Here is an 11,438-nt window from a genome sequence, read left to right as displayed (position 1 = left end):
GTTGACATGACCAAGTCCAGGTCCGTGCACCCCGCCCCCCCACCACCTCCCACCACCACCCAGAAATGTTTTGAAAGACATCCAGATGTCTTAAATCATGCAGTTCCTCTCAGTCTGAGTCTGAGTCTGTCCTGACCAGACTGAGTTGAAGAAAAAGAACTCCAGGACGACAGCAGATTCTGCTCCTCCTTCTGCTCCTACACCTCACACCTCAATGACGATGGTGTCCTTTCGATGACTGGGCTCATTGGTGAGGTGAGGTTTCTCTGTTCGAGTGTGCCAGACCAGGACCTGGAGGAGGAAAAGAAGAGAGAGATGAGGAAACATGAAACTGACGGAGAGAAAAACTGGAATTTTTTCTATTTTTCTAAGGAATGACATTTTTTTCCAGTATTTTATTAAATTGATTTTTTTAATGTGTTTTTATGATTTTTTTTTTATTTTTGTCTATTTTTTTTCTGGGCATTTTTTATTTGAAAATTGACACTTTTTATTACACAATTTATTTTATACATCAATATATAAATCACAATATATTTAAATTCATTTCTTCATTAAATTTGAACACATTTTATTTTCTATTTAACAAAAATCAAAATTTTTCTCAGTTGGTTGCAATTAGTATTTTTACGCTATTGTATTATTTATATTTTGTAAATTATTTATTATTAATATATAAATTATTTTCATGTTCGTATTTAATTCACCCATGATTTAAAAATCAGTGTTTTGTGTATCAAAGGTGGTTTTTTGTTGTTGTAACTGCCTTATTTTTTAACAAACATTTCCAACTTCCTTTTCCTGAAGTTTTTTTAAACCCTGTGTCTTGGCCACGCCCACTTCCTGTACCTGCTCTTGTCCCCTTGTCAATCAGGTTTTTGGGGTTCCTTTTAGCATACACTTCATTTTGTTTCCCCGCTATTGGATACTTTACAATTCAGGACAGAATTCACCGAGGATGAAGTGAAGAAGAGAGAGAAGGTAAGTCACCAGCAGTTTTTTTTCTTTGACTCCATTTAGAGGCTAAAAAAACAGAGAGTACAACAAGGCTAATGACAACCTGCTAACCATGGTGAGGTTGATGAGGCCTGAAGGTTTGGCTCAGTGAGTTGATGAGGCAACATTTTCTACAGCAGAGATTGTGGTGAAATGTGTGTGAATTCATACTTTTGAATCTGAAATTTGAATCTTGTCTCCACCTGAACCTGTGATTAATCAAAGAGGAGAATTAGCTGCAGCTGCTGCTGCTGGTATTATCAAAATGGCTGCCCTCTGTTTGGTCTTTTGTTTTGATTTGTTTTGTAGTTTGTTCGTCGATGTTGACTTTAAAAAACTGTTGTTTTTGAAGCTAAAACTTCATCATGTGTGTGTCCATAATGAAAATAAATGATTGTTGATTCCTAAAAATATATGAATATCTGGTTTTAGTACTTAGTAAACATAATGACCAGAGTCAGAAATCTGCCACTGCTTTGAAAATCTATACGTTTTTTTTCAATAGTTTTTAATCCGTAGCTTTAATCCAGAGTCACTTCAGTCGTCTGGTCAGAATGTTTTGATTGTTAACAGTTTGTTTAGTTATTTCTGCTTGAACTTGTTAGTGTTTATTAGTGTTTTTTTGCTGGAGTTTGGTTCAGTGATCGGTGTCGTCCAATAGGAGTCTTTCATTAATGTCTTAGAAAATCAGTTTCTAGACTTAGACTTTTTGGCTCCTTGACAATGACCTACACTGTTGGGCTGTGGACCACACTTGGTTCACGGGCCGCCTATTTGTGTGCAGCAAACTGAACCCTGGAGCTGTGTGTCTGTGTTTACAATGTTTTACGTTCAATGATCTTGAAATGGAATTTATTTAATATTTTCTTCTTGTTGTTGTTTTTCTGAAATAAGAACAGTTTGTTTATATATCACGTGTATATGTATGTGTGTGTGTGTGTGTGTGTGTGACACCACATCTTGTACTTGAGGATCTCAGGCCTGGTCCAGGCTCAGGTTCCAGTTCCAGGCTCAGGTGTTGGAACCGTTTGTTCCATTAGGACAAATTCCATAAACAACACACAGACTGAAACAGAATCAACTGAAGGCGACGCACAATTCGCAGCAGCTGCTCGTCCTGTGTTTGCAGCCAATTTCACAGCAATAACCAGGTGGGGGCGACGGCGGCACAACCACATGGATGTGTTCCTGGAGAGGTTCTGGGTTTGATTCCTCGGGGGTTCACGTGAGGTTATTTGTATTTGTGAGGTTTTTTTTATGCTCAGGCTAATTAGCTTTTAATTCTTGTGTGTGTGTGTGATTTTCATGTTCAGAGCAACACACACACACATGCCCACACGAGGAAACGCAGTGGTGTGATTTATTGCCAGTGTTGTTGCAGGGCTCCTTCAGGTGGAACGTGTCACTTCCTGCTCACTGTGCCACTAATTGGCCCACTTTGCATATCTAACAAGGCTAATGTAGCAGCCGCTAAAGCATCACTGCAGAGCAGTGTGGAGAGGGACCACTGCACAGGTATGTGAGTGTGTGCACGTGAACACCAGCCAATTATGCAGCCAGACTGCCCTCCCTGTTTCCCTAGGCCCACACCTCCTCCCCCCCCTCTCCTCCTCCCCCTCTGTATTCTCCTCCCATCACCTTCACTTTTCCTCTCAAGCCGTCTGCACTTGTTTTTCACATCCGCTCGCTCACTCTGATTTTTCTCCTCCTTCGAGCTAATGAGTACTTTTAGCAGGAGCGAGGGTGTGTTTTTGTCGTTCCTTATAGGATTAGGGCAGAGCAAATGTGTTTCTCTAAATCAGGAGGAGACATTTTGGGCAGGATGACATTTAATATTCACTCTGTGGTAAATAGATGCACAGACGGTGATAGTGTAGAATTGTAAATTGAATTGAATTGTTTTAAAAGAACAAATCTCTCTGTCAACAATCGCTTAAAATATCATCACCTGCACAATGCAACATTTAGGTTCACTTTTTTAACTAGTTATTTAAATCTATTAGCTAACCATATATTCTTCTTTCGATATTTAGTCTTTCACCTGAAAAAATATATTTCGCCTTTTTTTATTATTTTTTATGGCTATTTTTATTGTCTAACATACGTAGGTAGAAAAGTAAAAATGCACGCTAGTGAAGAAGACTTTAAACAGCGGGGATGAACGATGACCTTTGTGGTGTTGAATTAGGTTTGTCTTTATAATGACACTGCGTTGGCTCACACCAGTCAGCCTCACTGTGACATATATTTCAAACATTTTCTTGGCTCACTGTAAAGGAAAATATTTGGCTGTAAAATCCAGATGTGTTTTTGTGCTTGTTGGTCATTGGCTGATTCTGATCATTGGTTGGTCGATCGGTCGACTCTCATATAGAAACAATCGGTTCTGTTTGTTCTGATCATTGGTTGGTCGATCGGTCGAATCTCATACAGAAACAATCGGTTCTGTTTGTTAACTGTCCAGAACTTGGTGGCTTGGGAAAAACTATTGTGGAGGGGTCAAAGATAAGGCCCGCAGGCCAAAATCGGCCCGCCTGGGCCCACTTGATGAATGTTGAAAGTGGAAAAAAAAATACATACATATAATATACATTTGTCTAATATATTTGTACTTGTTTGCATTAAGGTAATTATGTTTATGATTGTACTGGTCCGGCCCACCTGACATCTAACCGGGCTGTACCTGAACTATAGTATATTCCCTTACTTATAGTACTATATAGTACTGTAGGTGGATCTGACTGACCATTATTTTTCAAGTGAATATTGGATACATTTTTGTTATTTTCAGGCTTGGTAAAATCCTGCTGGCGCTCTTTGGGGTTCAGCCGTCTATATATCTGTCTGTCATTCCCCGTCGTGACCTCTCCTCATCTGTAACACACCTTTTACAGCAGGAGCTGTCCGTGCTGAGAGGAGAACCTTTGGTTTCTATCACAGAAACCGCAGACTCCTGCCCTTGACAAGAAAAGGCCAGAAAGGCTCATCTGACGGCACGGGTCAGTATCTGGAGACGACTGACAGGAAGTGTAATGTAGTTAGAGCGGCAGAGTAATGGCTACAGACAGCAGTGACAGGGCGAGAAAGGTGGGGGGAGGCAGGAACAGATGGAGACAGATGATAGCGCAGGAGGTAAAGGAGATAGAAAAGAGAGGAGGGAGCGTAAAAAGCCCATAAAGGACATGGGGAATAGGTAGATGGATTGATTGAAGGTGTAGATTAAAATGGAAGACGGAGGAAAGAAATGGGCCACAGCCAAGTTTGCTGTTACAGACTGAAAAATGACACTGATGTTTATTTCATTTTCATCGAGTCTCGGGTTCCTTCAAAACTTAATTTCTGTTTTATGAATGTGGCTCGAAGCCTCTCTGACCAACATCAGTCCCAGATCTGAGGTCTGCCTTTGGTTGATCTGATTCTCAAAGCATCTCAAGAGTTAATGGATTTCCATCCTTCTGTCCCGTCAGTGGGCAGTTTTTGTTCACTAAACGTCTTCGTTTTTCTTCAGTAATGGAACAGGTGGCCAGGTGAAAAACAAAACCAGGAGCCTTTAAAAATATCAGGGAACCTTAAATAAACCAAAGCACGTGGAAACATCCATCTGCTGCGGAGGGTTGTGTGATATGAACCGACGCTCCACAGCTGCTGCTGCTGTGATTGTTCTTATTTAATTGGCTGTTATTTGTTGTGTTTTTTGGTCATTATTTCTAAAAGATTTTCTCCCAAACACATTTGTGTCAGGACTCATGAAAGGTGTCGTACAAACAGTTCTTATTATCGCTGCTGTGGTGGAAGCCGGACGCGGAATTTGTGAATTTTAGGGGGTCTCACGTCTAAACATCTGGTTCTTGACGTCAACCAGTGTGATTCAAATTAATGACCGACTGTCCAGTCGTGAAAAGTGTACGAAAACTTTGTTGATTACCACCGGCCAATCAGATTTGTCATCTCAGACCAGCTTCTCTGTCGTTAGTTTCCATATTTGATTTTGATTAACGACTTTCTAAGCCTTGTTCAGGTCTTATAACGACCAGGTGCAGATCTGGTGACCTTCTAGTTGAACTTGGTGCTAGGACTGGTCCACGACGTAGACTGTGTGGTGGGGAAGTGTCGTTTTCTCTGCTCTTCCTGTCCTTTGTTGACAACATAGACACAGGAGTCATCGGTGTACGTGGAGAAAATGCAAAATACAACTTTGAAAAGATACGCTTTTTTTTTTAAAGGCAATAGCAGGACGAGGAAATGATTTGTGTCTGTGATCTTGTCTGTCATGCTGAGCAGCCGAAAGTGTGTGATGATAATAATAACAGTAAGTTAATAGCAAAAACTTTACCTCATCATTCTTGTCCAAACAGTTGAAAAAGTTGTATTTGTATCTTCACAACAAATGTCCCACGATTGTTTACACACCACGATGTTGTTCTGAATAATGATGTCACATCTCACTACCTTCACGACCAGAACACGACGGCGTCTGATGATGTCACATGCCCTTGCTCGTGTCATGTGTCAACTATCAGCGGTGGTGATGACTGATGATGTCATCGGTTGCTAATGTTCTGTATTAATATCAGCTGCAGGACACCTCCATTAGCCTAATGGGGCTGATAATGATGATGATAGTCTCAACACAGAGCTGTCAGCGGCAGCGGCAGCCAGCTGTGAATGATGATCCAGCCGCTCCGTGGGTGGCCTGGTGCGGAGGAAGATGGCGCTAGGCGTTGGCGTTTATCCTATTCCCTGCGGGAAACATTTACCCAGAACCACCCTGGGATTCACAGTGCTGCTACGAGACCTGTACGCATCTGGTGACGTAGGAACTAAGTCCTGATTTCAGTCTGAGCTCCTCCGTGGAGAATAGAGATACAGTTGACGATGTTGCTATTATTATTATTGTTGTCGATGGACCGAGAGCTTGAGTTTACCCACTGGAGGGCAGTCAAAACCCCAGATGCTTCTGTCTGTCACAGAATACCTGGACTGAAACTTCTGTTATACGTATGTGGTTTTTATTTCTCTGCGGAACTGAAGCAAAATCTAAGTATAAGAAATGACTTCGGTGCTGAAGAGAGTCTGACGTTCTTTTCATTTTTATGACATTTCAATTATTTATGAAAACACTTAATGGTAGTTCATTGGGGGAGTGCGAGCCAATCACGGTAGTCAGATGTCGAGGGCGGGGTTACACCCTGGACAGTTCTCCAATCCATCTATCGTCTTATTGAGGCTTCCGATCAGTTCAGAGCAGGTGTAGCTAGCCTAGGCTCGAGACTCGTTGATGTTCTTTACCTAAGGCTAAAACACTTAGCGCTAGCCTCTGCTACACTAATAAAGTGACCCAATGTTTGATGTGAAAACACTGTTAATTTTGTTTCATTTTTGAAAGAGCAAGAGTTGTTTGAGGACAGGCCCTGCTGGCCGGTGATGCTATTACACCTTGATTTGCATGTCTGTACTTTAGTTGTTGTTGAAACGTCTATGTTTTATATACAGTACTGATGTCAAAGGTACTGAATACTGCAATACTGGATATTTCGTATTGAATTTTTTTTATTTTAAAATAGAATTTTCTGGGGGGGGTTATTTTGGAAATTGCAAGTATGAATTATTCAGTTATTATTCAGTAGTAAAACGCTTCTGATTTTTTTTACGATTTCTTCTCTTAAATTGATATTAAGCATATTGTTACGACAACAAACAGTTCACGGATTCCAGCAACGCTAGAGCACGCAAAGGAAGTCCCTGAATTTAAAAAGAAATTATGTGAATTCGGAAAAACAAATCACACCACAGCAGAAAACACTAAATAAACGAGTCCTGCGGAATGACGATTTAAGCCGCCGCCTTTCTTAAAAGGTAAAAACATAATAGAATCCATTTCTCAAAGCAAATAAAAAGTTCTTTAAGGTCGCTCAGTGACGCTTGTCAGGAGGATGAGTGGCTTCATAAAACCAAGTGCCGACAGGGACTGTGGTAATTTCAGATGAGCTGCATCGATCTGAGCTGTCACAGCACACAACTAAAATTGATAGCTTTATAACAGCGTTTCTATCCAATTCAAGCTGTGAGTCTAAGTTTGACTACGCCACCAGCTCCCAGCATAACTCATGCTGTCGACGGCGGCGACGAGCCGCGGCCTCGCGATTCGCTGCTGCAGGGATGGTGATAATGACGATGGCGGTTTAATATCTGCACCAGACTCTCCGCCACAAACGCTGGAGGAAGATAAATCAGGCTTCTATTAAACACACGTTTGCGTCATTCACCTCCGTTTTCGCAGGTCAGCGCAGCCCAACGACAGACTTAATATCCAACCAATCAATCCTGCTCTGTATTCAACAGAGACCGGTGGAAGTGAAGAGAAGCACAATTACTGTCGCCTGATAGCGAACAAAAGCTACATATTGCTTTTTGTGACCCTTGACACGTATAGTACGCACCTGGAAGTCCACTTTGTAATTCTTGACAATTTTCTCTCTTTTAATGTTACCGGAAATCACAGGCAGTCATTTAGTCTTTTTTTTTTTTTTTTTGACTTTTGTTAATCCCAATAGGGGTAAATGTCCCTGCCTGTCTCAGTGATTAACACCAGACACACAGCTTTGGTCTGGGGAGACGAGTGATTTTGGCCATTGCTCAAAAACCACATTCCTGTCAGAGCTAAATACCTGTTCCTTTTATAACTGGGCCACAAGATAGTTATCAGATGGAGAACGTGATTAACATGATGTGTTAGTTACCGAGATGAACTGATCCACTAACCATGCTTGTATTTATTAGGATTCTAATTCTACTCGATATAAAGAGTATTTAAGATCCACCGTTGTAGTACAATATCCCACCAATCCTTCAGTCAGGGGTCACTACTGCAGTAGTCTGCATTGTTAAATTGGTGGCCTAGTAAGTAACCTGGGATTTGCGGATTACAATATATATATACATATGTATATATTTATATATATTTATTTTTATATATATTTATATACATATATACATATGTGTATATATATATACACATACATTAACATATATGTATGTGTGTATATATATATATATACACATCCACATACTGTAGGTTTCTGCAATAATATCACATCATACATCCACAGATTTGCTGCCAAAACCCTTGTCCCACTAATGCTCCTCCCGCGTTAGCATCTAGCGGCGAGGATTTAAACTTGTAAACGTGTTGAAATAATAATGTAGAATAAAACCCTGTATCAACCCCTGAAGAAGGAAGCAGCCAAGGCTGTCGTTCACGGCTCGTGGTCGTTCAATCTGCAGCTTTACCTTTCGGCTCGTATCAAACCAATGAATCAGTTGAAAGGCATAATAAAAATAGGCACACTGTGTAATTACAGTCCTTGAGGGTCCTTGACTGGCATTATTAAAAAGCCAAGATGACTCCACTCGTCTGCTGCCATGGTAACAGAAAACATCTAGATTACTGACCCTGGTGCAGTTGCTGGCCTTGGGCTCCAGGTCAGTGACCTTGGTGATCTGCTTGAGGAAGTCGGACTCCTGCATCCCAGGCTGAGAGCCGCGGCGTTTGAAGAGGGCCCTCGGGTTGGCGAGAATCACCTGGAGGTTTACGGCGAAACCTGGCAGTAGGAAAGAGAGCGAGATGAGGAAGTAAAAAAAACAGCCAGGTTGGTAGGGTGAGTCGGCCAACATGAATTAAAAGCACATTAAGAGACTATTATAATCACAGCAGACGATGATGGAGTGCATTAGTGTATCTAATGACAGTGATACGGCTGCTGCGAGATTCATTTAGCACGGAGGTCCGCCGCGCTCCTGCGGTAATTGCACCACAGATGAGATGGAAATAAGCATGAGAAAGTCGCAGGCGATTCAAGCCTCGTCTCAGCGGCGGTGTGTGTGTGTGTGTGTTTGTAGGGAGTGTGAAGATTAACGTTTGACCCCAAACCAGATCTAATCAGTCTGATAAGAAAGGAAATGATAATCTGACGTTACATAATTACGTCGAGAGCAGAAACATCGATGCTGCGAAGGTTCAGTAAGAGATGGAGACACATTCTCTTTGCACTGGATCTACGGTGACCTGCTGCCGGGAGTTGTGTGATTTTTGGTGGTGGCCACAAGGTGGAGGAACGGCTAGTGCTCATGCCACTGGGCAATAATATCAGTGGTTCAAACCTGTGGTTCTGAGGTACTACTGCAAGTACTACAGTATTCTGACACGTTTAAAAAAAATAATTAGGAATAAGTTAAGTTAATTAATCCTATTAATCACTGACTAGCTGTGGATTTATCAGGGTTAATCATGATAATGATGATAATCATGACTGCAGTTAATAATTATCAAGATTAAGCCACATTCTTTACTTAAATTAATAAATTAGTTAGTTAATACTGGAGCTCCTCGGTTTTGCGACGTCTTCGACCTGTGGCGTCCCATAAATTTGTTAAGAAACTCTTGTTCCATTATTCCAACGTACGGCGTTAAAACACGCCTACTAGTTCACACGGGAACTCGTGGACGACGGCTTTGTTTCCATTCGCAGCTTGTACGCCTTTCGTTAGCTTGTGCTACATTTGCTTTCTTTCGTTTATGTTGTTTTTTTGGGAACTTTTTTTCGTTCTGGCTTCCAGGCGTAAGTCAGACTCTTCTGATATTTTCGTGTCCTAGATGATGTTGTTACCCCTGAGTTAGCGTAGCTCAGTGACATAGGTACGTGCTGTATGTGAGTTCTGACTTAAGGCGAGTAGAAACAGATGTTTCAGAGGGGGAGGAGTCAAAAAGATGCCATGTGATTTTTCATATATATATATTTTATATTTTATATTTTCATTGTTCTTTGTTTTAACTTCAGTTTTACAGGAACAACCAGACTATTGCTTTATTGTTCAGTCAGTGACAAGAGGGAAAGATAAGACTCGTAATAAAATCCACATCCACTCAGATCCACCAGACGATATCTGAAGGCTTTGTCAGTTCTATGTCTCTGAACTTAAGTTTGTAAATCTTCATCTTCTCCTCCTGAAGAATGTCTGAAGGTCAGGAGCTGCTGCTCTTCATCACTGCTTCATCATCTGTAACATCTGGGTCCATGTGAGAACCCCTCAAACACAGGGTTCTCAAATCTGTGGTAAACTTTGTTCTATTTTTAAGAACTCTCTGTTGTACGTCCTCACTTCATCAGGTCTCGTCTCTCAGACCGCGTTCCTGTGCGGACGTTGCTCCTCCGTGTTATTTCCCTGATGAGCTCACACTGCAGCTCCCAGGATTCTCCCACTAGGCTCCGACAATAATCCCATCAGCACCTCCTCCTCCTCCTCCTCCTCGTTCTCCCTTGCTGACAAACTCTCCCCCGCCCCTCCCGCTGAGCCAGCAGACTGAAATAGAACAAGGAGGAAGAGACCTCCTGCTCCTCCACATAAATCCAGGCTGAAGTTAATTACCTGGGAGACAAAGTGTGCCGCGGCTAATAAGGAGTTTGCGAGAAAAATAGGTGGCGTACTGCAGTGTTCTTTGAGCTGTAACCAGTACTTGTAGTATTTGTTGAATTAAAGTATCACTGGTGGACAGGCCACTTATTTTTTGAAGTTTTTAAAACTGCAATTACACAATACTTTATTACATGGGTTACGTACTTAGTGTAGTATAGTGTACCGTGCAGTCTGACGTATAAAGGAAATGTTTGAGCTAATAAATTAGCTTAGCTCTGAAGGAAATTGTCACGTGCTAATGCTAATACGAGTCCTTTTGTCAAGGGTTTTTCTTTTAGTATAAAGTCAACATTTCTATATTAAAAGCTTCAATACGAGCACATCAGCTGGAACACCTCGTTTATTTCTTATTAATGGTCTACTCGATATGTAGTAGTGCTAAACGCAAGAAGTTTGGAACATGCTACACTGTAGCTGTAGATCCCTATAAAATACCTTCAGTCGTCACAAGCTCTCGCAAGTGCCGTCGTTTTTAGTCCAGGATGCTAACGTTTTTAGCACAGGTAGCTAATGTCCGCAATCACAGATACCTGATAACAACGCAGGTGTGTTTTTGCTTCGCGTGTGTCTCTGTGTGTGTGTGATTCCCCAGGCTAATCCTAATGAGATAACTGCAGCTCAGATAGATACAGAACCAATTACCAGATAGACATCTCCTGCCCCGCAGCCACTCTCTGTGATGGAACATTAAAGTGGTCCAGAGTCTGGGTCCTGGGGGGGGGGGTCCAGACTGGACACCCTTGTTTTCCACTTAATTCCTGACATGTGACTGATTGTATTCATCTATTTATTTCTCCTTTAATTCCACTCTTGGAATGAAGATGTTTCTTTTCTGAAATTTGGTCCGGGACATGCAAAATCAACAACTTTTATCAATCAACTACAGATAACCGACCACCAGGGGAGACTTTGGACTGAAGGTTAAGGAGAAAGTTTAAAAAACATCCACTCACGACTTTGTTTTTAGG

General features: G+C 41.5%; 1 protein-coding gene across 1 annotated transcript in view; it reads right to left on the bottom strand.

The window, feature by feature from the left end:
- Positions 1 to 14: 14 nt before the first annotated feature.
- b3gat2 (beta-1,3-glucuronyltransferase 2 (glucuronosyltransferase S)) overlaps positions 15 to 11,438 on the bottom strand; it is a 31,169-nt gene continuing 19,745 nt past the window's right edge. Inside the window, exons 3-4 of the mRNA XM_008321349.3 lie at positions 8,449 to 8,597; positions 15 to 291 (exon numbers count right to left, since the gene is read on the bottom strand). Of these exons, the coding sequence (XP_008319571.1) occupies positions 205 to 291; positions 8,449 to 8,597 (236 nt within the window). The 3' untranslated portion in view covers positions 15 to 204. The remainder of the gene's footprint in view (positions 292 to 8,448; positions 8,598 to 11,438) is intronic.

This window comes from Cynoglossus semilaevis, chromosome 12, assembly GCF_000523025.1.
Source record: "Cynoglossus semilaevis isolate Cse_v1.0 chromosome 12, Cse_v1.0, whole genome shotgun sequence".
NCBI classification, from domain to species: Eukaryota; Metazoa; Chordata; class Actinopteri; order Pleuronectiformes; family Cynoglossidae; genus Cynoglossus; species Cynoglossus semilaevis.
The sequence above is the reverse complement of the archived record's forward strand: the minus strand, read 5'-3'. Positions and strand labels throughout refer to the sequence as shown.